Genomic DNA, 24,432 nt, shown 5'->3' with positions numbered 1-24,432 from the left:
GCGCGAAAGTGGCGCAGGCGCCGTAGGGGAGTGCGGCGTCACGCCCTCGGCGCTGCGGCGAGGTGGTTCCAACCCACTGCGGATGAAACGTCATCGCTGGAGGTTGGCTTCGTGACCGCTGCGGTTTGACTGCGTTACGGTCTCCAGTCCCCATGCCTTTACGTGATTCCTTGCCCTCACTCACGCTAAAGCCGCCTGTAGATCCATCTCTATGGATCCCGAACCTAAAGAACACTCCACCGGCGGCGGCGCGGTTCCCCGCCAGCCGCCCGGAGTGCAGACGGGGCCTGATGTCCAGGTTGTCAGCGCAGGGGGCGACTCAGGTACTGGGCCCCTGGCTGAGCTCGGTTGGAGACCTCCTGCATGGAGCCTTTTAGGGAAACGGAGTCAGTCCTCGATGCCCCGCGGCATTCTGGGGACATTTATCTTGTCCCGAATTGAAGTAGGCCCAACACTAGGTGTCGTTTATGGAGCATGTTGCATGTTTTTGTTCTTAACAGTGCTGTAGATTAAATCTGAAGCTATGTGCATGTATAGACAATGCTCTACTACTGAGTGTGACACCTCTCCACCCAAATGGGCTTACCGTTTTAAGCACCCTATATGGTCTGTCCACAATACCAAGAGGCAGGGACATCGGACATCGACAACCCTCATTTACACATGGATGGTCTTAGATATAAGAGTTCTGGGGGAGGTTCTTAAATTTACCAATTGTCTAGGTAACAGCTATAGACTGGCATCACATCATTACTCTTTTTTTTTTTTTTTTTTTTTTTCTCTAGCTTTGGAGCCTGCCCTGGAACTTGCTCTGTAGCTCAGGCCGGCCTCAAGGCATGCAGCACCACCGGCCAGCACCATTAGTCATTATAGCAAACATCCATGTGCCTAAGTTGTCAACACTTACTACTCTCTTGCTAATTGTTCTTCTGCATGACCTCATTTAGTAATCCTGCTATTCGAGTTGGAAGGTGTTATGGTTAAGTCACAGATGAGGAACCTGAGGCCTAAAGAGATTTAGTTTGCTGGATGTTATCCAGATAAGCAATATTAGTTCCAAGGTATAAATCCAGACAGCCTGATTCCAAAATCAGAACTGGTTGCTCTTGTAGAAGATGTTGGTACAATTCCCAGCCCAAGTCATTGGCAATTCGAGTTTCAGGAGATCTAATACCCATTTCTGACCTCTAAGGTCACCCGGCACACATGCAATACTCATACTTGCATGCAGGCAAGACACACATATACCTAAATTAAATGAATTTAAAATTTAGTACAAAAAAATGCTGGACATTTTGGCCTTTAATCCCAGCACTGTGGAGGCAGGGACAGGCAGAGTTTGAGACCAGCATGTTCTACATAATGAGTTTCAGGCCAGCCTGGGTTACATAGTTGAAACCCTGTCTTGAAAAATGCCACCCCCCCCCCAAAAAAAAAAGTCAAGTCACTGAGGGGAGAAATGGCTCAGTGGTTAAGAGCCCGTACTCACTCGTCTAAAGGACTTGTGTTTGGTCCTAGCACCCATGTCAAGTGACTCACAACCACCTAGAATTCCAGTTCTAGTGGATCCACCTGGCCTCTGAGGGTACCATATTCATGTGCACACACATGCCTACACACACTGAAAAAATACATTTTGGGGGGACAGGGTTTCTACATAGTCCTGGCTGTCCTAGAACTCACTATGCAAACCAAACTGGCCTTGAACTTTAAGAAAATTCTTCTGCTTTTCCTTCCACCACAATGCCAGGCTCATAAATATGTATAATTTTTTTTTAAGGAACAGTTTGAGAGTACACTTCAAGGGGCAATAGGCTGACAGAAATTATTATACCTGTGTAAATTTCGTCTTACTGCTTTTGCATGTAGTTCTGTTTGCAAGGTAATTTGGGGAGCAAGCAAATACACAATAATAAATTTTTGGGCCTGCTTATCTTTTTTGTGCTCCTGTCCACTGAAAAAAGGATAGTCTTTTCCCTAGTTCTCACATGAAAACTTAATACCACAAATAAACTTTATGTTTACTAGCAGGTCAGAAACATTTATTTAAATAAATTATTTTGTTTTTATGAATATGAGTGTTTTGTCTGCATGCATGAATGTGCGTTACATGTGTGCCTGGTACCCACAGACACAAGAGGGCACTGGACCCCTGAAACTGGAGTCAAGAATGGTTGTAAAGTGCCCTGTGGGTGCTGGCAACTGAACCCAGGTCCTCTGCAAAAGCAACAAATGCTTTTAACCTTTTAACTGCTGAGCCATCTCTCCAACCCCCTGTAAATTTTGATTTGTTTTGTTTTATACTTATTTATTTTATGTCTGTGAGTGTTTTTCTTATATCTACCATATGTGTGCCTGGTGCCCAAGGAGGCTAGGAGAGGGTGGTACCATGACATATGGCTAGAGCCTCCCCCCTTTTCTTTCTTTTGATTTGACTCCCACTCCCCACTACAAACAATTTTCTATGCGTGTGTTGCCTGCATGTATGTCTGTGCACCATGTGCATGCAGTGTCCATAGAGACCAGATGAGGCCCTTGGATCCTCTGAGGCTGGAGTTAACAGAGGTTGCACACTACTGTTTAGGTGCTGTCAATTGAACCAGGGTCCTCTGGTCTAGCAGTTGGTTCTCTTAACCATTGAACAATTTCTTTCTTTCTTTCTTTCTTTCTTTCTTTCTTTCTTTCTTTCTTTCTTTCTTTCTTTCTTTCTTTCGGTTCTGGAGTGTTTAGGACAGGGGTTGAAGTGATGGCTCAGCAGTTAAAATCAAATGCTGTTCTTGTAGAGGACCCAAGTTCAGCTTCTAGTACCCAGGTTGTGTTACTTACAGCCACCTGTAGCTTCAGCTCCAGGGAACATAGCTCCCTTTTCTGGGCATCCTGGCACTCGCGCATATACGGCATATATAGACTTCACATAAGTTAAAATTGAAAAGAAAAGAAAACAAACCAAAACAAAAGCCCATTTTCCAGATGAGAGAAGTGAATATTTTATTAAATTACCCCAAATCACTACCTGGTCACGGGGGCAGAACTGTTGCTTAGTTACTCTGATTTCTGTTTTTGACAAATTAAGGAAAATGATGCAGATTTTGGGAATATTCCAGCTTGAGTGCCTTGATGAAAAGCAGGCCCACCTTCACTGGAGACTGTCTATTCTAGAAGTAAATATTTGTAATCTTTTATTGTCTACTGATTTGGACATTTTATTTTATTTTTGGTTTTCCGAGACAGGGTTTCTCTGTGTAATAGTCCTGGCTGTCCTGGAACTAGCTCCGTAGACCAGGCTGGCCTCGAATTCACAAAGAACCACCTGTGTCTGTCTCCTCCAAGTGCTGTGATTAAAGGCTTGCACCGTGATCGATTGGGCATTTTGTGATCGATATATTTGAAAGGGAATCAGGCGCAGCAGGGGCTTCCTTTCAGACTTTGAATGAGGTAGAAACCACACCCAAATGTGTTTTCACAGAGAGATTCCTTATTAAGCAGGGAAGAAAAATTAAAGTGGCTGCTTTCTGACTGAGGCAGAAAAACAGCAGCAAACGACCTTGCAGGTGTCATTCTTTTTTTTCTTTTTCTTTTTTGGTTTTTCAAGACAGGGTTTCTCTGTGGCTTTGGAGCCTGTCCTGGAACTAGCTCTGTAGACCAGGCTGGTCTCGAACTCACAGAGATCTGCCTGCCTCTGCCTCCCAAGTGCTGGGATTAAAGGCGTGCACCACCATCGCCCGGCTTGCAGGTGTCATTCTTAAGAGAAAAAGAGGAGGTCTTTGTTAGAATGGGCTAGGATGCTGTGGTAAAGGAGCTGGGGGACTGGGAAGGGGCAGGAGTATTTGTCCTGAAGGACAAAGGAATGCCTCTGGGTGGAGGGGGACAGACATGGCACATAAGCTTATGGCGATTTATAAAGGTAAAGGAGGAACCCCGTATTAGGATGAGGTCTTTAGTTTTAATTAGGCATGCTAAGGAAATATTAGACCTGAGTGGCTAGCTGAACGGGGAGAAGGGCAAGGCCTGCCAGAGCCATATGCTTGAGTGGATTAGTGTCCCTTCAGTGTTGCTTTGTCAGCTCTTAGCCTCTACCCTCTAAGTACTGGGATTACAGGTTTGGTTTTTGTTTTTTTTTTTTTTTGGGGGGGGGGGTTCAAGACAAGGTTTCTTTGTGTAGCTTTGGAGCCTGTCCTGGAACTCACTCTATAGACCAGGCTGGCCTCAAACTCACAGAGATCTGCCTGCCTTTGGTTCCCAAGTGCTGGGATTAAAGGCGTGTGTCACCACTGCCCGACTAGGGTTTTATGAGGTAGTGAGATTTAAACCTAGGACTTTTTTTTTTCTTTTTTGAGACAGGGTTTCTCTGTATAACATCTCTGACTGTCCTGGAACATGCTTTGTAGACCAGGCTGGCCTCAAACTCACAGTCATTCACCTGCCTCTGCCTCCTGAATGCTGGGATTACAGGCATACACCACCACTGCCTGACCAAAACCAGGATCTTTTTGTATGCAAACCTTCTACTAATTGAGCTACATCTCCAGCCTCCCCCGCTAGTGTTTTGATTTTAACCATAAATGGTCACGCTGCAGTTTCTTCCCTTCTAGTCCATTTTTACTTTGTAACTAGGGTGCTCAATTCCCAGCACCCATATGGCAGCTAACAACCGTCTGTAATTTCAGTTCCAGGGAATCTGATCTCCAAGGACACGAGACATGCCCATGGTGCACAGACATACATGCAAACAAAACATCCTTACATGAAAATAAAACCTTTTTAAAATTTGTTTAAGTTCTCGTCTCAATTCCCAATCCTTCAGTGGCTCTCCACTGTCCTTAGGGTACAGTTCAGTTTGATGGCTACTGCTGTAAAAAAACACTGCTTCCTTACCAATTGGCTTCTGCCTTAGTTTGCTTTCTGTTGTTATTATAAAGCACTCTAACAAAAAGCAGTTTAGGAGAGAGAGGTTTATTATAGCTTACAGTTTCAGGTTACAGTCCGTCATTACCAGAAAGTCAGGACAAACCTCAAAAAGTCAAGAATAAAAGTAAAGCTGTTTAGGCGCTGTCAATTGAACCAGGGTCCTCTGGTCGAGCAGTTGGTTCTCTTAACCATTGAACAATTTCCTTCCTTCCTTCCTTCTTTCTTTCTTTCTTTCTTTCTTTCTTTCTTTCTTTCTTTCTTTCTTTCTTTTTCTTTCTTTTGGTTCTGGAGTGTTTAGAACATGGTCACTGCTTGTGCTCAGCTCAACCTCTTTGAGACAGCATGGGACCCCTACAGAATGAAGGATGCCATATACACTGTCTTTGTCTTCCTACGTCTGTTAGTTAATTAAGGCATTTCCCCACAGACATGGCTACCACATCTTTATTGCAATTATTTTGTGTGTATGAGTGAGCCCACGTGTGCAGGTATGCCGCAGTACATATGTAAAGGTCAGAAGGCAGCTTTCAGGACTCGTTTCTCTCTTACTAGATGGGTCCCAGAGATAAAACAGAGGTCATCTCTATGTTATGAGTCCTAGGGACTAACCACCAGGCTTCAGAAGCGAGTGCCTTTACTTGCTGAGCTACCTCCCCAGTTCCCTCCCCTGAGCCTCACCCACATTGCTACCAGCCACAAAATTCCTGATTTAATCTTATGCAGGCGAATCATTTTCCTGTTACCTAGCAGGGTATAAGACACAAATACAATTCAATATGAAATTATTAGTTTATTGCTTCAGCTGCATAGACGGTACTAGATGGAGACAGATGATGCTAGATAGGTACATACACGCTAGGCGGTGCTTAACCACTAAGCTGTACGGATGTATATACAGATTTGGGTTTTGAGAGCTTGGGCTGGCTTTGAATTCTTACTCCTCCTGCCTCAATCTCCCTCTGTACCTTTTTTTTTTTTTTAACTGATCTTTTTCCAGTTCAACTAATCCCCCATCACTGGTTATGAATCAAATGAGCTTGGTGTTAGAGTGCTAATGAATGTTTGGTCATAGAACAACCCTGCCCCCACCTGGTAGCAAGGGGCACTGCCTCCCTGTAGTGAAGAAAGGAAATGTGCAAATGACTAGAGCTTCTCTTGGTACTGGGAGACCCAGGGGGAAGAGGTTCTCTGTCCATCTGTCAGTCTTAGTTTGTTCTAGGGATCCAGCACAGGGACTTGAACATGCTGAATACACACTGTACCACTGAGCTAGACCCCTAACACTATGCATTTTAGCTTTTTTTTTAAGATTTATTTATTATGTATACAGTGTTCTGCCTGCATGTAAGCCTGCAGGCCAGAAGAGGACACCAGATCTCATTATAGATGGTTGTGAGCCACCATGTAGTTGCTGGGAATTGAACTCAGGACATCTGGAAGAGCAGTTAGTACTCTTAACCTCTGAGTAAATCTCCAGACCTTATTTTGTTTTATATTTTTGGTTTTTTGAGACAGGGTTTCTCTGTATAGTCCAAGTTGTCCTGGAATTGCTTTGTAGACCAGGCTGACCTCGAACTCACAGATATCTGTCTGCATCTACTTCCCTAGTGCTGATGTTAAAGGCATGTGCCACCATTTCCTGGCTGTATTTACTTATTTAATCATTTTTTGTGTATTTACTTACTTATTCATGTGAGCCATGTGGCAAGTGTGGAGTTCAGAAGACCATTTTTGAGAGTCAGTTCTCTTCCTCCCACCATATGAGTCAGCTCAAACTCAGGTCATACTTGACAGCAGAGGCTATGCAAGATTATCTTACCAGCTCCTAATTTAATTTTGTTTCTGTGGTTCTGAGAATTGAACACAGGCTTTATGTGTGCTTGGCAAGTGCTCCTACTACTGAACTACACCCCAGTCTAATTAATAGACAGGAAAGTTAATTAATTTTAAAAATTTATCTTATGTGTATGCGTGTTTTTTGCCTGCATGTATGTCTGTACACCATGTGTGTACAGTGCCCTTGGAGGCCAGAAGTGGCATGGGAACCTCTGAAACTGGAATTAGACCTTTTTTTATGTTCTGCTTCCATTTCATTTATTGTTCTGATGGTCAAAGCACATCAGGTGGCCAGGCAGAAGGCATGCACTGGGGAGTGTAGATAAACTACAGGTTGTTCTTAGCTGCCTGTGGGTGCTGGAAATTGAACTCTGGTTTTATGGAAGAACAGTCAGTGCTTTTTTTTAGGTTTATTTGTTTATTATGTATACAGTGTTCTGCCAGCAGTGTGTCCTTGCAGGCCAGAAGAGGGCACCGGATCTCATTACAGGTGCTTGTGAACCACCATGTGGTGGAACTCAGGACTCTGGAAGAGCAGTGCTCTTAACCATCTCTCCATTTCCCACGGTTATTTTATTTTTGAGATCATGTTTCCCTCTGTAGCCCAGGTTGGTTTGGCTCTTGTGATCTTCCTGCCTCAGGCTTCCAAAGGGCTAGGATTACAGGTGTTTCTTACATCAAGCTTCCCTCTACTTAGTTTTTCAAGGCTGTCTCAGAATATGACTGGCACCCACAATTCTTTTCATTTCTTCCTTTATGTAGTCTATTCAAGACACCCTCTATTACATAGATGCTTTTTATATGACACATAAATAATGGTGGTTCCGATAGGGTCTAGGTTACCTGCTTTTATTACTTCCATTTTCTGGTTTTGCTTCAGACTGGAAGAACTGTTTCATGCTATCAAAGACTTGCTGGGTGGGGCTGGAGAAATGGCTCAGAGGTTAAGAGCACTGGCTGCTCTTCCAGAGGTCCTGAGTTCAATTCCCAGCAACCATATGGTGGCTCACAACCATCTGTAATTTGATCTGGTTCCCTCTTCTGGCACGCAGGCAGAACATTGTATAAATAATAAATTAATTAAAAAAAAAGACTTACTGTGTGTGTGTGACATTAAGACTTGACAGGGTCAGACAGTATTCAGCTCATGATAGGATCTTCTGTATGTGCTGTGCCTCGGTGTTTCTTAGTGCCGTGGCTACATGTGATGGATGTGGTCGTTCATTCCTACTCATCTTTGTATCGTCGGTGGCTCAACTGTGTCTCTGCCTTCTTCACTGTCAGCTCTAGATAGTGGTGGAGCCACCACTTAGCTTCTGAATGATGCAGATGCCCCTCTCACCAGTACATTCCTACTGACTTTGATGCGTGTCTCCTCTGGGCCTTCTCTTGGGCTTCAGTTCTCACTATGGCCTCACATAATCTGCTTAACCCAGCATATCTACTGTATTTACTTTGTTTTTGTCTTTGTTGTTGCTTGTTTCTGAGTTGGGGTTTCATGTAGTCCAGGCTGGCCTCAAACTTGCTATGTAGTTGATGGTTACTTTGAACTTTTCCTGCCTTAGCACTTGGAGTGCCAAGATTATGAAAGGGCTGTGCCTCCTCTGTGCCTGACTTATGTGGTGGTAAGGGCAGAGCCAGGGCTTTTCAAGTGTTAAGCAAGCACTCTACTAGCTGAGCTACATCCCTAGCCCTCCATTCTTCGGCGCCTGTGGTGCCACAGATGGAGCTGTGAACCTGCACATGGTGAGCCAGTGCCCCTCCTCTGAACTGCATTCCCAGCCTTTTAAGTTTATTTTAGTCAACTCTAAATTACTTAGTCATACTAGCAGGGTATGAAACTCTCTATTTACCTCTGGAGTCTCGAACTCCTTCCTTTTCGTCTTTCTTGCCTCTCTGTCAGACTCTCCTGTAGCCCAGACTTGCCTCACTGTGCTTCTGAGGCTGGCCTTGAACTCCTAATCCTCCTACCTCCAATTCCCAAATGCTTGGATTGTATGCATATGCCACCATGCCTGGTACCTCTGACCTTTTTCTCTCTAGTCTTTTTTTCTTGTCCTCCATTGTCACCATTTGGTTTTAGTTTGAATGGTAATAAGACTTGATTTGTTTTTCTACACAAACCACTTCATCTTGATATAGTAGTGCTTGACTTTGTTTAGTTTCTTCTAGGAAGGGACGAGTGGGTTTGAATCCTACAGTTCATCCCCTCATTTACAAACACGTATGAAGGGCTTAGAGTACGGTATCTGAGAAGACAAAGTGATTGACAAATAGCACAAGGCTCTCTCACCACTTGTCTTCAAGAGCAGACACTCAGACAAGGAAGCAGAGACAAGAAATTGTGGGCCCTGCGTTGTAGCAGTGATCAACAACAGATGAGGGGAGTAATCCCAGGTGTGTGCTCTCTCTCACAGCAGGGCAGCAGCATGTACGAGGCTTAAAGCTGGAAATACCCTGTTCTGAGATTGGCAGGTGCTGGGAGGCTGATGTGACTGGACAGTAGTGACTGGACAGGTGTGCTGGGTGAAGGGACTGAGGAGTTGGTTCACTTCTCTAAATCACTTAGAAATTGATTTCTGCTGCCTGGAGCTGTGGGGCTAGGAGATACTATATTAAAAATTTATTTCATGGGGGACAGTGAGCATGTGGAGGTCAGAGGACAACTTTTGGGAGTCAGTTCTCTTTCCACCATGTGGATTGAACTCAGATTGTCAGGCTTGGTGGGCAAGCACCTTTACCAAATGAGCATTGTGTTGGCTTGACCCAGTGAGCCATCCGGTTGGACTGAGACGCTGTGTTTCTAGGAGCATTACATTGAACCGTCTCAAGGAGTGTTTCTGCTTGTACAGCCCACAAACCTTGAGCTTTCGTGCTGGCTATAACTCTGCCCTGAACCCTTCTTATCTGGCACGCCCAGGGCAAGGTAGACCTCTTATCATCTGTGAGTACTGGCATGAACCTTAATCTCTACCCACTTTGCCTCTTCCTAGGAGCTGGTGTGTAGGCTTTTCTCTAGTGAGGCTGGGGAGGATCTTGGGGAGTTTGAAAGGGCAATGGCAGGTAATGAGACTTTTCACACCCCTTCTCTCTACTGTTTAGATCTTGGTGTCTGCTTTCTTTCAAATATATAGCAACCTTGGCTGCCAGCCTAGGTGGGAGAGGGAGAAAGGGCCTGTTTTCTTCAGCTCCTCTCTGAAAATAACTCAGCTGGCTGTGGTGAAGAACAAGAAGTTGCCGAGAGTGTTGGCACCTCCTAGTGTGGATGTCCAGTTGTCCCTGCTGTGAAGCCCGCCTGCCCCATTTACCTTTCCTCTTTCTAAGGACCTCTTGGCGGGAGGTGGGGGTGGGGTGGGAGTGGGTGAGTGGGTGGTGGTGGTGGTATGGGATTTGGGAAGCTTTCAGAGTGTGAGCTGCCTCCAGGGCCCAGCACAGTCAAAAATGGTGTAGGAGGCGTGGCACGCTGGAGGGTTTGAGACGTACTGCAAGGTACCATCCTGTACATTCAAAGTGCCTGAATGCCTTTGGAATGCTTATTCCAGCCCATTAGTCTCTTCTGGATGTCTGATTCCCAGTGCCAACATTCTCTCACTGGTAACTAGGGTAGGATAAGAAAGGTAGTGTCCACTTCAACTGCAGTTCTCTCCTCAGATTAATTTTAAATGGGGAGAAGAACGGATTAAAGTTAATTCTCTGCAATTAATGAACAAGGATTGGGGTGGGTGCTCAGTAATTAGTTGCTGCCTGAGGAATTTAATTCTGGGTTTTGAAAGTTGCTTGGGAGTAAGCCCCGAGGAGAAATCCAGGACCCGAGCTAAATTCGGAGTCTCAGAAGACCTGGTGTGGGGAAAACAGAAGTGGGATGCAGTTGCCTCTGCGTGCCAGGGTCTGTGTGAAGCTGGGGAGACCGGGTGTTAGCCTGAGCCCTGCCTGGGGCGAAGGGATGATGGTGTGGATGGAGGCTGGTGCCATCCTGTGAGAGGAGAGGATGGAGACCTCTCAGGGAGTGGTGCCTGAAGGTCGGAGGAGGGGCTTTGGAACTTGGTCAGGACAAATTGGGGTTTGTAATCCTAAAAGTGACTGACTCGTCCTCAGCTTCCCAGACTCACTGGAAGAAGCATTAGGGATCGAGGTTCAAGTAGCAGGCTGCACACTTTGTAGCTTCTGGAGACTATTTCTCTGCATCCCTTTAAGGGGTGGGCCGGGGCGGAGCTCCCGAGTCACTTCCCGGCAGAAGCAGTTTAGAAAGCTGAGCCACGGGACGTCTTTCCTACTCGGAGGTCCAGGCAGGATTCGAGCCGCCCACTGACCACAGGCCGTGTCGTGTCACTGGTTCTGCAGGCACCATGAGCCAGGACACCGAAGTGGACATGAAGGAGGTGGAGCTGAACGAGCTAGAACCGGAGAAGCAGCCTATGAATGCAGCGGCCGGGGCGGCGGCCGGGGAGAAAAATGGCCTGGTGAAGATCAAGGTGGCTGAGGACGAGGCGGAGGCCGGGACCAAGTTCACGGGCTTGTCAAAGGAGGAGCTGCTGAAGGTAGCCGGCAGCCCCGGCTGGGTGCGCACCCGCTGGGCGCTGCTCCTGCTCTTCTGGCTCGGCTGGCTTGGCATGCTGGCGGGCGCCGTGGTCATCATCGTTCGGGCGCCACGCTGCCGGGAGCTGCCGGTACAGAGGTGGTGGCACGAGGGCGCCCTCTATCGTGTCGGCGACCTTCAGGCCTTCGTAGGCCCAAACGCTGGAGGCATAGCTGGTGAGTGGGGGGGGGGGGGCACACCGTCATTCCTTTCCCCTTGTGCCTCTCATTTAACCGGGCCATCTACTGCCCTCCTCCTTATTCCTCACTCTCTCTAGACGACCTCAGATGTTCTCCACTGCTCCGTTTTCTGGGACCACTCCCTGACAATCACTCCTTCCTTTCTTTCCAAAAAACAAAACACCCCCGCCCCCTCAAACCCGCTACTTCTACTTCTTCCTAAGGGTGGCTGACTCAGCACATCCACTTTCTCCTCCCTGAACCACGAGGCGCCAGAGCCAGTTCAAACCAGTTTCTGAAGTAACTTGCAAGGCTCCTTGCGTCAGCTACTTTGTCTCGTGATCCAGCCCCCTCTGAGGGAGTGGGAAAGTGGTGGAGAGAATGAGGAGGCCTGAGGCTTCTCGTGCCTCACTGTTTAACTCATCCTTTTCCTCCTCGCAGGGCTGAAGAAGCATCTGGAGTACTTGAGCACCCTGAAGGTGAAGGGCGTGGTGCTGGGCCCAATTCACAAGAACCAGAAGGATGAAGTCAATGAAACCGACTTGAAACAAATTGACCCCACTTTAGGCTCCCAGGAAGATTTTAAAGACCTTCTGCAATCTGCCAAGAAGAAGAGTAGGTCTTGCCAAGAAACCAGAAAGGGTTTGGCATTCTGGCTGAGAAGCAGGACAGAGTCTTTGTCTGGTTTACTCCTAACTGGTTCAGAGTTTTTCTAGGGCAGGCTCCGGGGAGATATGTTACTATTCACACTGAACAGTATGGTTTCATGTGTTCTCTTCTTGGCTGGATGATTTTTATTTATCTAGTTGTTTTGGTTTTGAGGTAGGGTCTCACTCTGTGATTCTTGTTAGTTGACCTGGCTGGATGAAAGTTGACAGAACTCCACTGGTTCCTGGTGCTAGGTTTAAGTGTGCCACCATGACTGGCTAAAAACAATGACTTTTAAATTTATAATATGAGTCCTTTGTGAGTAAGAGATTAACTGTTGTTTTATAATTCAATAAAGAGGGCTGAGGATGTAGCTCAGTTGGTAAAAGTGCTTGCCTAGTATCCATAAAGCCCTGAGTTTGATTCCTCAGAACAATGGAAAACAGATATACAAGTGTCTACCTCTAATCCCAACACTTGGGAAGTAGATACAGGTGGTTTATCACACCAGTCAGCCCGTAGACATAAAACCCTTTCTCAAGAGCAAAAAAAAAAACCAAGAAACCAAAACCTCACTATGGAAACATGTTGAAAGATTTTTTTTTTTGTGAGGAGAACCTAGTTCCTGTAGCTCAAACTTACTTTCACCACAGTAAAATTGGTTGAGGGATTTGGTGGGGTTCATTGAAGTCTAAGATACAAACCGTACATAGGTGCACTTAGTAGCTTTCTGTGAGGTTCCTTGTTTTCCCTTTGTTACCCCTCAAAATTTCTCTCCACTGGTTGTTGTTCTAGGCATTCACATCATTTTAGACCTGACTCCCAACTACCGGGGCCAGAATTCATGGTTCCTTCCTGCTCAGGCTGACGTTGTAGCCGCCAAAATGAAGGTGAGTTTTGTGGTTGGTGGCAGACTGTGTGGATTCATTCACAGCAAGCCTTCTGTGCACTTAGCGTGGCTCTCACAAGCAAGGCTACTTCCTCCCATACATAGCCTGAAGGATAGGCCCACGGTACACAATGTTTTTTTTCTTATTTCTTTTCTGACTGCTCTTTGTGTGTGTGTGTGTGTGTGTGTGTGTGTGTGTTTCCTTTACTCTAGGAGCAAGGCTGTGCCAGGAAGGGAATTTCTCAGATGTTAGTCTGGAAGTTTGACTTTTCTTTTTGTTGTAGGAATTCTTTTCTTTCTCTGTGGGAATCCTGATCTGAGTGCTTTCCCAGTTTTTGTTTGATGTGTTTGGAATGGAGCCCAGTCTGGAATTGTAAGCACTAGGGTCTTACTATGTATCTGGGACAATGCCAAGTATTTATTATTTAAGAAAAAAAAATTAACTCTCCTATGAGTTTTTAAATAAGATTTTTTTCATGTGTATGAGTGTTTTGTGTGCATGTATGTATGTATGTGCACCATGTGCCCAGGAAGCCAGAAGAGGGTGATGTATCCCCCTGCAGCTGAAGTTACAGGCAGTTGTGAGCTGCCATGTGGGTGCTAGGAAGTGATCTTGGGTCCCCCACAAGAGCAGCAAGTACTCTTAACCACTGAGCCCTCTCTCTAGTCCCCAACCCAAGTATTTTCTAGCTTTTGAAAATGTTCTTTTGTAACACCACAAAACCCTGTTGTTGCTGGTCTGCGGATTTGTTCCAAATTTAAAGTCTTAATGAGTCTTTTCTAACCTGCCTTTCTTTGTGGTAGTGGTTTAAACTGTACAGCCACCAGGCTGGGGAGAAGCTTCTAATGTCACCCTAGCTTCTGGTGCCTAGGTTTAGGACCCTGGCTCGTTCATGGTGGTTATAACAAAAGTAGAGGGAGATGCTGACACTTGGCTGTCAGCTGTGATTCTGAGGGAGGACTTTGGATTCCCAGCATGTACGTGGGACGCCTGTAATCATCCATTTTGGCTCTTGCCAGTTGTTGGGAGATTTGTGTTTTAGAACACTGTTGCTGAGGATGATCTTGAACTCCTAGTCCTCTTATCTTCCAAGTGCTGGAATCATAGGAAGTTCAAAGTACTGGAGAAAGCCTGTAGTCATAGCTGTCAGAAGTTAGGACAGCCTAGGTAGTGAGTTGGAGACAGGTCTTAAACCAAAAAGAAAATGTTTTCAGATGGTAGCCTCGGATGAAGATGGAGAGCAGACGAGAAGGGAAGAAAGGGAGCATGGGGATGTAGTTTTGTGCTCAGTGCCAGTTGAAACCAGGGCTTAAATCTTCAGGCCTGGACCTGTTCTGCAGAGCTGGCTTCTTTTCAGATGTCTCAACAGCCCTCAGGCTGTGTTTTGAATGTGAAACTTTTCCTCCTTGGCCTTGCTCCCACCAGCTCTTGTGGGCAAGCACACACTCTCTAGGCCTGAGGAAACTGGAAAGGAGTAAGTACATTTGCCCTAGGCATTTTAGGTCCTGTCTCTGCTTCCAGTTTAATCTGTTTCCTGATTATGATCTTGGCTATATATTCTTGCTTCTCTGACCTGTTTCTTCATCTCCAATTTGAGGGTATTTTCATTCTACATACCAAGTGTTAGGTGTCAGAGCTATGCATACTTATTTTCTCTTGAGTCTTTTTTATAGCTGTTAAAAGTGAAGCTATATATTTTGCCAAAGGCAAGAATAGAAAATAGAAAAATGCTATTATATACTAAGAGCATACCAAGGGCTAACATTTGAAGAGAGAGAGGGTGAACCCCTATTTTGTAGAAATCTCAGGGAAATTTGAGGTAGGTGAGAGCTTCTTTGTGTATTAATCTTTGCTCTATTCTTTTGTTCCCCGCAGGAAGCTCTGAGTTCTTGGTTGCAGGATGGGGTTTATGGGTTCCAAGTTCGGGATGTGGGAAAGCTGACGGTGAGTGCCTTTTCCATGTTGAGAGCAAAGCTTTGGTGAGAAGAGTGGGTCTCAGCCAGGGCTAGGAGGTGTTCCCTGTTCTGATTCTGTTTTTTTTTTTTTTTTTTTTGTGCTAGGATGCATCCTCACACTTGGCAGAGTGGCAGAATATTACCAAGAGCTTCAGTGAGGATAGGTAGGTACCTGACACCCTTGCCTGCCTGAGCCCACTGTGAGAGCCCCTTGGAGTGCTAAGCCCTTAGAGGGGAGTTTCTTCACTTTTATTCTTTATCTCGGCCATTTGCTAATGATTCTCCTGCCCTGGTTTGTGCAGGCTCCTGATTGCAGGGACTGACTCCTCTGACCTCCAGCAAATCCTGAGCATACTCGAATCCACCAGCGACCTACTGTTGACTAGCTCGTATCTGTCAAATTCCGGTTTTACTGGGGAGCATACAGAATCGCTAGTCACTCGGTATTTGAATGCCACAGGCAGTCGCTGGTGCGGCTGGAGTGTGAGTACAGTGCTGATGGGTGTGGGGGAAGGTGGAAGGTGGTGGTTGTGGGGTGGGGGTCCTCATAGGCATGTCTTCCTCCAGGTGTCTCAGGCAGGACTCCTGACAGCCTCCATACCGGCTCAGCTCCTCCGACTCTACCAGCTGCTGCTCTTCACTCTGCCAGGGACCCCTATTTTCAGCTATGGGGATGAGATTGGCCTGAAGGCAGCTGTCGTTCCTGGACAGGTACCACTTGTTTTCTGTCCAGCACAGTGTGGAAATAGTGTTTGTTTGTGTATCACATCTTGCCATCTGTGGATAACAGCAGAAAGACAACAGCCCTGAGGTGGAACTTTGTTAAATTCCTTGTCTGTCATCCTGTGGGCAATGTGGCAAGTGTTTATATTTTAAACAGGGTTTTCCTGTTGTCATATTCACTGTATATACTGAGCTGGCTTCAGGAGCTATGTAGTGTATTCTCTTGGAATGGAACTCAGCTGGAAATACATCTTTGCATGCCTCTGTGTGTGTGTGTGTGTGTGTGTGTGTGTGTGTGTGTGTGTGTGTGGTGTAGGTACATGCGCAGAGGTCAGAGTACAGCTTGGTGGAAAAAGTTCTTGCCTTTAAGTAGGTTCTGGGCATCAAACTCAGGTTTGCATGGCAAGTGGTTTTACCCACTGAGCCATTTCGCCAGACTCCAAGAACCTATTTTTAAAGGTAATGCCTGGCGTCTGGTAATATGTTCAGAATGACAGCCAATGTTTTGTTGGACGGGGTACTCTGCACCCATTTGATAGACTCTGAGCCCTCTGGGAACTCACAGTTTATCAAGAGTCCACACAAGCAGAGAGGTACAAGGTGTGGGTCCCATGATAGGGCGCTGCCACAAAGGCATCTGCCTGCAGAAAAACATACAAAATGGTGAAATGAAAATAGGGATGGGGGCTGGAGAGCTGGTTCAGTTTCCGGCACCCACATGGCAGCTCACAACTGTCTGTAACTCCAGTTCCAGGGGATCTGACACCTTCACACCAATGCACATAAGATAAATTAAAAATAAAGCAAAATAGGGAATGGGAGTGTACCCACCTCTTTTTAAAGACCCACACTTTCTGTTTATTAGCCTGTACAGGCTCCAATCATGCCATGGAATGAATCCAGCCTCCCACAGACATCAGGACCCATAAGCCCCAACATGACAGTGAAGGTAAGCAGTTTAGGCATGACCCTCACGGTGGGCAGGTGGCTTACAGATGTCCAATAGAGCCAGCCCTTCACTCATTCCTTCTGTGTCTTTCATTTTCAGGGTCAGAATGAAGACCCTGGCTCTATCCTGGCCCAGTTCAAGCGGCTGAGTCACCTTCGGGGTAAGGAGCGCTCTCTGTTGCATGGTGACTTCCATGCACTGGCCTCCTCATCTGGCCTCTTCTCCTACATTCGCCACTGGGACCAGAATGAGCGTTACCTGGTGGTTCTCAACTTTCAGGATGTGAGCCTGTCAGCCAGGCTAGGGGCCTCTAACCTCCCTGGTGGCATAAGTCTGCCAGCCAGTGCTAACCTGTTGGTTAGTACCAACAGTACCCGGCTAAGCCAAGAGGAGGGCACCTCTCTGAAGCTGGAAAACCTGAGCCTGAATCCTCATGAGGGCTTGCTGTTGAATTTCCCCTATGTTGCTTGACCATACCTGTCCAGGACCTACTACCTTCCTCCCCTCTTCCCTTGCCTTTTGAATTCAAGTTTTTCTCTCCTTGTTTTTTGTTAACTTTTGCAGATTCCATATGAATTCTCACACTGGGTGTTTTTGCCTTCAAATAAAAACCACCCTGCCTGATGAGGTTGTGTCTTCTCTTCATCCCTCATCAAAGCAGGACTTTCCCCTCCCCACTCCTCTCCCCTCCATAGTCTCGGCCTGGTGTGGGAAGTCCTTCTGTATATGTGTTGCTTTTATTGAGTAATGAATAAAGCTGCTTTGGTCCGATAGCAGGGCAGAATAGAGCTAGGCGGGAAAACTAAGCTGAATGCTGGGAGAAAGTAGGTGGAGCTGGGGAGAAGCCATGTAGCCACACTGGACACTGGACAGAACCTTGCTGGTAGGCCACACAACCATGTGGTGATACACAGATTAATATTGGGTTAATTTAAGATGTAAGAGCTAGCTAGAAATAGGCTTTAAGCTATTGACCAAACAATATTGCAGACCAAACAATACTGCAATTAATATAGTTTCTATGTTTATTTCGAGGCTGGGGCTGGGAAATGAACGAGCAGCCTCAGACTACATCTGCCAGTTCTATACAGCTGTTCCATCTCTTGAATTTTTTTGGAGGGGACTGGTTTTGAAACAAGGTTTCTTTGTGTAACGCTGGCTGTCCTGGAACTTGCTCTGTAGACCAGGTCTCTAACCCTGGTTTTTAGTTCTCGCATTTAGCCAGTTTGTCTCTTCAAGGACTGAGTGGGGGTGGGATGACCTGAAGTCTGCACAGTGCCAGGGCCTGGGGCTTCTCACAGAGAACAGAATACAGAAGTCCCTTTTCTACTCAGCGGTGAGGCTGTTTCCCAGCAGTACCCCACTCCAGAAGAAGTCAACAGGACAAAACCATCACTTCTTTAGGATATGTAGTCTCTGGTGTGCAGATGGAGAAGAAATAAAGAATAAACATTTATATGATTGATAAGGTGATGGATGATTAAAAAAAATGGCACTGAAGAGAGGACTCAGGTTAAGAGCACTAGTTGCTTTTGTAGAGGACCCAGGTTCAGTTCCCAGCACCTATGTGGTAGCTGGGATCAACACCCATTTCTGGTTTTGCAGGCACCAGACATACATGTGATTTATATACATATGTGCAGACAAAACACACATAAATAAGCAGGAAAAGTGAAACTGGAAAGGTATTTTTGGGAGCAGGAGGTTTGGGGTTGAGTTTGGAGGAAGTCCATCCCACCAAGGAGGTAAACTTCTAACCCACGGCCAACCAAAGTGTGCGTGTGACCCAATACAAAGTCATAAATAGTAGGTTACACTTGTTCCATTACAATATCAAAGGTTAGACATACCCAGCAGGTCTGGGGAAGCTTTTGGGTATCTGAATACCTGAATGGGAACAATTGGTACTTGAGTGAAGGAGTAAGAAGTGGAGGATATTCGGCAAGGGGTGAGCAGATGACCAAAGGCTTCATAAGGCAGTCACAGAGGGTACAAAGTTTGGTAGACCATGCCGGGGCTCTGGTCTCAGACCTTGGGACTGCTCTTCAGCAGCAGATGGAAGCCATTGGTCCCATGAGCTCCCTCGGTTGGGCTGTATGCTAGGGTGAGTCACAGCACTTTTATTAGCAACAGGGTAGACAACCAGCTAAAGGAAGAGGTGCATGGGTAGAGCCGGAGAGTGTGGGGAGCCCGGTTTCCCATATCTTCCCTGAGGACTCAATGCCTGTTTGCCGGAAATCCTACCAAGGAAGCAGGAAACTCGCTTGAGCCTTTGGTGAACAGAGTTTTGGCTTTCTTAGAGTTTCAGGGGAGCTAAGCGTGACCTTGAACTCTGGATCCTCCTGCCTCTACAGAATTACAGGCAGGCTTCACTTTGATTTGTTTCTTTTTTTTTTTTTTTTTTTTTTTGAGGCAGTATCTATTAATGTAGTCCAGACTGTCTTCAAACTCCATAGCAATTCTGCCTCGGTCTTGTGAGTGCTGGTGTTAGACATGTATCACCATGCCTGTTTCCTGTTTGCCTAGAGCGCAATCACAGACAGACTACATAATAACTCACCTTCCGTCTCCAGCCCCTCCCAAGGCTCTGGACATATACTTTAGAATCCATTTCCCGTATGTTAAGCTTGGGCACCCTGGCTAATATCCCCAAAGACAACTCCCAAGACAGGACATTCCAGAGGCCTAGAAATGACTTACCTAGAGCCGAGGACAAAGGCCAGATTTGAGGGCAAGTGTCATTTTGAACTGCACATAGATAGGGTCAGAGGGAGTGGAGTAGGAGTTGGAGACCTGGAGCAGAGTGACTTTTGACTGGTTTTAACAGGCTTGATGTTATGTGATTAGCCGGGGAGCAGGGAGGTTGGGGAGGCTGGTTTGGGACTGTAACCAAAGATACGTGATGGAGGAGGTCGTCAAGTGATTGCATCTTGCATTATTTTACATGTCAGTCCACAGATTTCATGTTGGTCTCTCTTAGGTGGACCCCATAGGACTTGGGGTTAACTTTGGCCTTCGAAGCCTTAGGAACGGCAAGCTAGATAGTTTGACTCTCCTAGCCTTGGGGAAAAGAACACATTGGACACTGTGCAGGCATCCTTTACAGCAGGCTGGGGCTTGGGGTGGCCTGGGCCTCTGAGGGTACGCTGGTATAGAAGACAGACCCAAGAAATTAAAATAACTAAGACCCAGCACCCTTGTCTCTTCATCTTCTTACTCAGTGACAGAGCCTGAGGCCTTTGAGAGAGTAGTACACACGGACCCCTCTTAAGACATACCAACCTTCCTCTCAGCTTCCCCCCCCCCCCCCCCCCCCCCCCCCCCCCCCCCCCCCCCCCCCCCCCCCCCCCCCCCCCCCCGTTCTCCCTTGGCTCCTTCCTGAGGCTCTCCACCCCTTCCCTCTGTCCTCTCTCACAGGGTCCTCAAGATATTCCATTTCTCTTTCCCCTCTGCTGACTACCTTTTTTACTCTGCAATAAGGTCTCACTGTGTAGCCCTGGCTGGCCCAAACCTCACAGAGGTCCTCCTGCCTCTGCCTCCCAAATGGAACCACCAAGCCCAGCCCTCATGGGCTCTCTTTTGAAGTATTATGGTATGTGCTATGGCAATGCACTGGCTGATTTTGTGTGTCAACTGGACACAAGCTAGAGTCATCAGAGAAGAAGGAGCCTCAGTTGAGGAAATGCTTCCATGAAATCTAGACATTTTCTCAGTTAGTGATTAATGGGAGACGGCCCAACCCATGGTAGGTTGGGACAATTCCTGGGCTGGTGGTCCTGGCTTCTATAAACAACCAGGCTGAGCAAGGCAGGGGAAGCAAGCTGGTAAGTAGCACTTCTCCATGGCCTCTGCATCAGTTCCTGCCTCCAGGTTCCTGCCGTATTTGAGTTCCTGTTCTGACTTCCTTCAGTGATGAATAGCAATGTGGAAGTGTAAGCCAAATAAACCCTCCCTCCCCAAATTGCCTTTTGGTTATGGTATTTGGTCACAGCAATACAAACCATAACTAAGACAGGTAGTTTACTGTGGATTTTCTGCTTATTTAACCCTCTTCCCTCCCCCCCCCCCCACAGGGTTTCTCTGTGTAGCTTTGGAGCCTGTCCTGGAACTCACTCTGTAGACCAGGCTGGCCTCAAACTCACAGAGATTCACTTGTCTCTGCCTCCTGAGTGCTGGGATTAAAGGCATTTGTCAACACTGCCTGGCTAAAAGATTTTTTTTTTAATGTATGTACTTTATGGGCTGGAGAGATAACTTAGCAAGTAAGAGCACTTTTCTGCTCTTGAAGAAGACTTGGGTTTTAGCATCCAAATGGTGGTTTACCCATAGTTCCAGATTCAGGCGATCCAATCTTCTCTTCTGACCTCTCCAGGCACCAGGTACCACATGCAGTGTATAATACATACATGTATATAAAGCAACATACACATAACAAAAATAAATACATCTTTTAAAAAAGTTTATCGTCTTTGTTGGTGGTGAATGGCGCATCAGTTCAGCGCTAGCTACTATAATAGAGGATCCAGGTGTGATTCTCAGCATGTGTAACTCTTCTGGCTTCCATGGGCACCAGGTATACATGTGCATAGACACATACAGCCAAAATGTCATACACATAAAAAAATAACAAACTAAACAAAACAAAATGAGACCTAGTTTTGCTCCTTACAGCTACCATGATGCAGGGAAGCCTCAGAAACTGGGTTTGTTTGGAAGGGCCCTGGCAACACTCTGCCTCCAGACCTCCAGGTTGTGGGAAAACAAATGGGAACTCGGTCCCCTGAAATCTGCAAGCTCTGGACCCTGACGCATGCAATCATCTTGAAAGCTAAGCAAGGCCTGGCCTGGTTCTTATTGTCTGGGAGGCCACCTGGGAATACCAAAGTACTGTAAGACTCTAAGTGTCAAAAATGAAAAACGGCTTATGGTATCTCCTGCCTTTAATCCAGCATTCCAGGGGCAGGGGGAGGTGGATCTACATATGTATGTCAGAGGACGACTTTGAAGAGTCTATTCTCTTTCCACCATGTGGGTTTCAGGGATTGAACTCAAGTTATCAGGATGAACAGCAAGCACCTTTGCCTGCTGATTCATCTCCTTGGCCAAAGATTAAAAATAAATTACCTTGTGGAGGCAAATGCTCTGACACTGGGCTACATCCTCAGTCCTTGGATAGAAAAAAAACCTTAAGACTTTTATGATTGCCTAAATGGGGTGGACAGGCTGTAAGGGGAGATGGGCAGGTTGGGCCGTCAAGTTGCTTAGGGGAGACGACAATGAGAGGCAGGAAGGTGAGCAGTGCCTTGGTGGCATTCTCAGTTTAGGTTCTGAAGGACCTGCAGGTGGAGGTTTCCATCAGGGGAGAGTCTACAACTCAGCACAAGGCAAGATCTAGAAACACTTGGGGCGGAAGTGGGGGTATGACACTAGTGTGAAGGAAGAAGGGAGAGGTCGGAGCCAAGGGTTGACCGTTGACCATATCTATAGGATGACAGTGGAAGGGATTCTAACAGAGGAAGAATAGAAGCAAACTGAGCCCCAGGTGTGGTGATAAGGAGGCAAGAAGGTGCCAGGTCAGTGTCAGATAGAACAGGTGGCCTTCAGATTGGCAGCAAGGGTATTACTGTGGTCCACAGGGCGTCATCTTCTCTGGAGCCTCCAGTGGAGAGTGCAAAAGTGGAGTTTTCTCAATGTATGTGTTTCTAGATAGTATTAGTTGGAGTACCTGGTTGTCTTAAGAACTAAAAGAATTTATTGGAAGGCAATCAGGAAATGCCAGAAGAAAGTAGGATCAGAGTCGGGAAATGGGCAGGAAGCAAGCGCCAAGAAGCAGGAAGTTTGATTGTCTTTTGACTGGAACTGCCTGGGATGCTGCCACAGGGGATGTACTGCCAAGGTGCCTGTGGCTGGGCACAAAGGCATAGCCTCCCTGGGTGGGGTGTGGGTGGTGCTGGAGTTCACAGTGTGCTCAGCTTGAATGACCCTGGTATGTCCTGGGTCTCAGGTCTAAGATGGTTATTGTTTTTTAAGTGCTCTCTATTAAAAAAAAATAAAATAGGGGCTGGAGAGATGACTCAGCCATGAAACAGGACAGGTATCTTCCACACACCTGTAACTCCAGCTTCAAGGAGAGCGCAGAGAGGAGGATTACTGGCGCTTGTTGACAAGAAAGTATTAGCTCCAGGTTCAGGGAGAGACACTGCCTCAAAGGAATAGTTGGCAAGCAATAGAGGAGGGTACCTAAAGCCCTCTTTCAGCCTGCACAGATAAGTAAATATTTTTAAAAATTAAATCAGGGTCAGTGAGATGGCTCAGTTGGCAAAGGTGCCTGCTACTGAGCCTGATGACCTGAGTTTGATCCGCAGGGCCCACAGAGTGGAAGGGAGAACTGACTCCTGCAAGTTGTCCTTTGAGCTCCATGTGCACGCCTGTGCATGTGCATTGCATCCCCCCATAAGTAAATGTAAAAAGTAAAAACAAAGCAAACAAACCAAAAAAGCTTTTTTTTTTTTTTTTTTTTTTTTTTTTTTTTTTTTGGTTTTTCCAGATTGACTTTCTCTGTGTAACAGCTATAGCTGTCCTGGAACTCACTTTGTAGACCAAACTGGCCTTGAACTCACAGAGGATCCACTTGCCTCTGCCTCCCGAGTGCTGGGATTGAAGGTATGCACCACCACCACCTGGTCTATTCTTTGTATTTTATGTGCAAAAACCACATTATGGTAGTCTTCGTTAGCAAGAACAGTTATTGAGAAGCAAAACTACAGAAGCCAAAAGGCAAAATTAAGAAGTATATTTAGGGACTTTTCCTGGATCTAGGAACTATAGACCAGGTCTTTGATTGATTAAGTCTTTGTTCCTGTTGGGGCCTCCATGAGGAGTGCTAAGGTGTTAGTCCAGTTACATCAGATTCCCTAGAACTGGTATTATACTCAGTTCTAAGCAGCCATGTGGGTGCTGGGAATCCAACTCTGGTCCTCTGCAAGAACAGCAAATGCTTCTTTGTTTGTTTATTTTTTTATTTATATTTATTTATTTATTTATTTATTTATTTATTTATTTATTTTTTGTTCAAGACAGGGTTTCTCTCTATAGCCCTGGCTGTCCTGGAACTATCTCTATATACCAGGCTGTCCTCGAAACCCACCTGCCTCTGCCTCCTGAGTACTGGGGTTAAAAGTGTGCACCGCTGCCACCGCCACCACCCAACTCAGCTGTACAACAAATAATCTTAAGTGCCGAGCCATCTTTCCATTCCCTTGTTTTATTCAGGGTAAGTCTCATGTGGCTCAGGCTGGCTGACCTCAGATTTGCTATGTAGTCCAGGCTGGATTTGAATTTTTTCTTTTTCTTTCAGAATGTGTGTTGGTTTAGGGCAGATGTTGGTTCTGTCCTTCCACCAGAGGGTCCTGGGGATCGGATTCAACTCAGGTCATCAGACTTGCTAGCAAGTACCTTGACCTGACAAGTCATCTTGATGCCTCCCCCCCCCCCCACCCCCAAATCCATTTATGTAGGGGCTGGAGACATGACTCAGCAGGTAAGAGCACTCGTGGCTCTTGCAGGCTGTTATGATTATGACACCAGTCAGTACCTTGGTGGGTGAGGGCCACAGGCAGGAGACAAATGAGCCATGCAGACAGAGCTTGAGTGTGGAGTTTATTGAGAGAAGGGTAAAGGGGAGGAGAGAGAGAGAGAGAGAGAGAGAGAGAGAGCGAGAGAGAGAGAGAGAGAGAGAGAGAGAGAGAGAGAGAGAGAGAGAGAGAGA

The 24,432-nt window shown here is 46.4% G+C and overlaps 1 protein-coding gene across 2 annotated transcripts; it reads left to right on the top strand.

Annotated features, from left to right (window-relative positions):
* The first annotated feature begins 158 nt into the window (after positions 1-158).
* On the top strand, positions 159-17,288 carry Slc3a2 (solute carrier family 3 member 2). 2 transcript variants are annotated; one of them, XM_050137150.1, is made up of 10 exons: positions 159-323; positions 11,086-11,496; positions 11,941-12,114; positions 12,943-13,037; positions 14,913-14,981; positions 15,098-15,156; positions 15,295-15,475; positions 15,560-15,703; positions 16,581-16,664; positions 16,764-17,288. In XM_050137150.1, exons 1-10 carry the CDS (start codon positions 212-214, stop codon positions 17,133-17,135), a joined length of 1,701 nt encoding a protein of 566 aa, XP_049993107.1. In that variant the 5' UTR covers positions 159-211; the 3' UTR covers positions 17,136-17,288. The 2 variants fall into 2 exon arrangements, with proteins under 2 accessions (XP_049993107.1, XP_049993106.1); XM_050137149.1 differs by lacking the exon at positions 159-323 and having other exon boundaries at positions 10,875-11,496.
* The last annotated feature ends 7,144 nt before the right edge of the window (positions 17,289-24,432 follow it).

Source organism: Alexandromys fortis, unplaced genomic scaffold (assembly GCF_014885135.2).
Source record: "Alexandromys fortis isolate MF-2015 unplaced genomic scaffold, M_Fortis_MF-2015_v1.1 scaffold_3, whole genome shotgun sequence".
Classification (NCBI taxonomy): Eukaryota; Metazoa; Chordata; class Mammalia; order Rodentia; family Cricetidae; genus Alexandromys; species Alexandromys fortis.
This window is presented reverse-complemented; position numbering and strand designations above follow the sequence as displayed.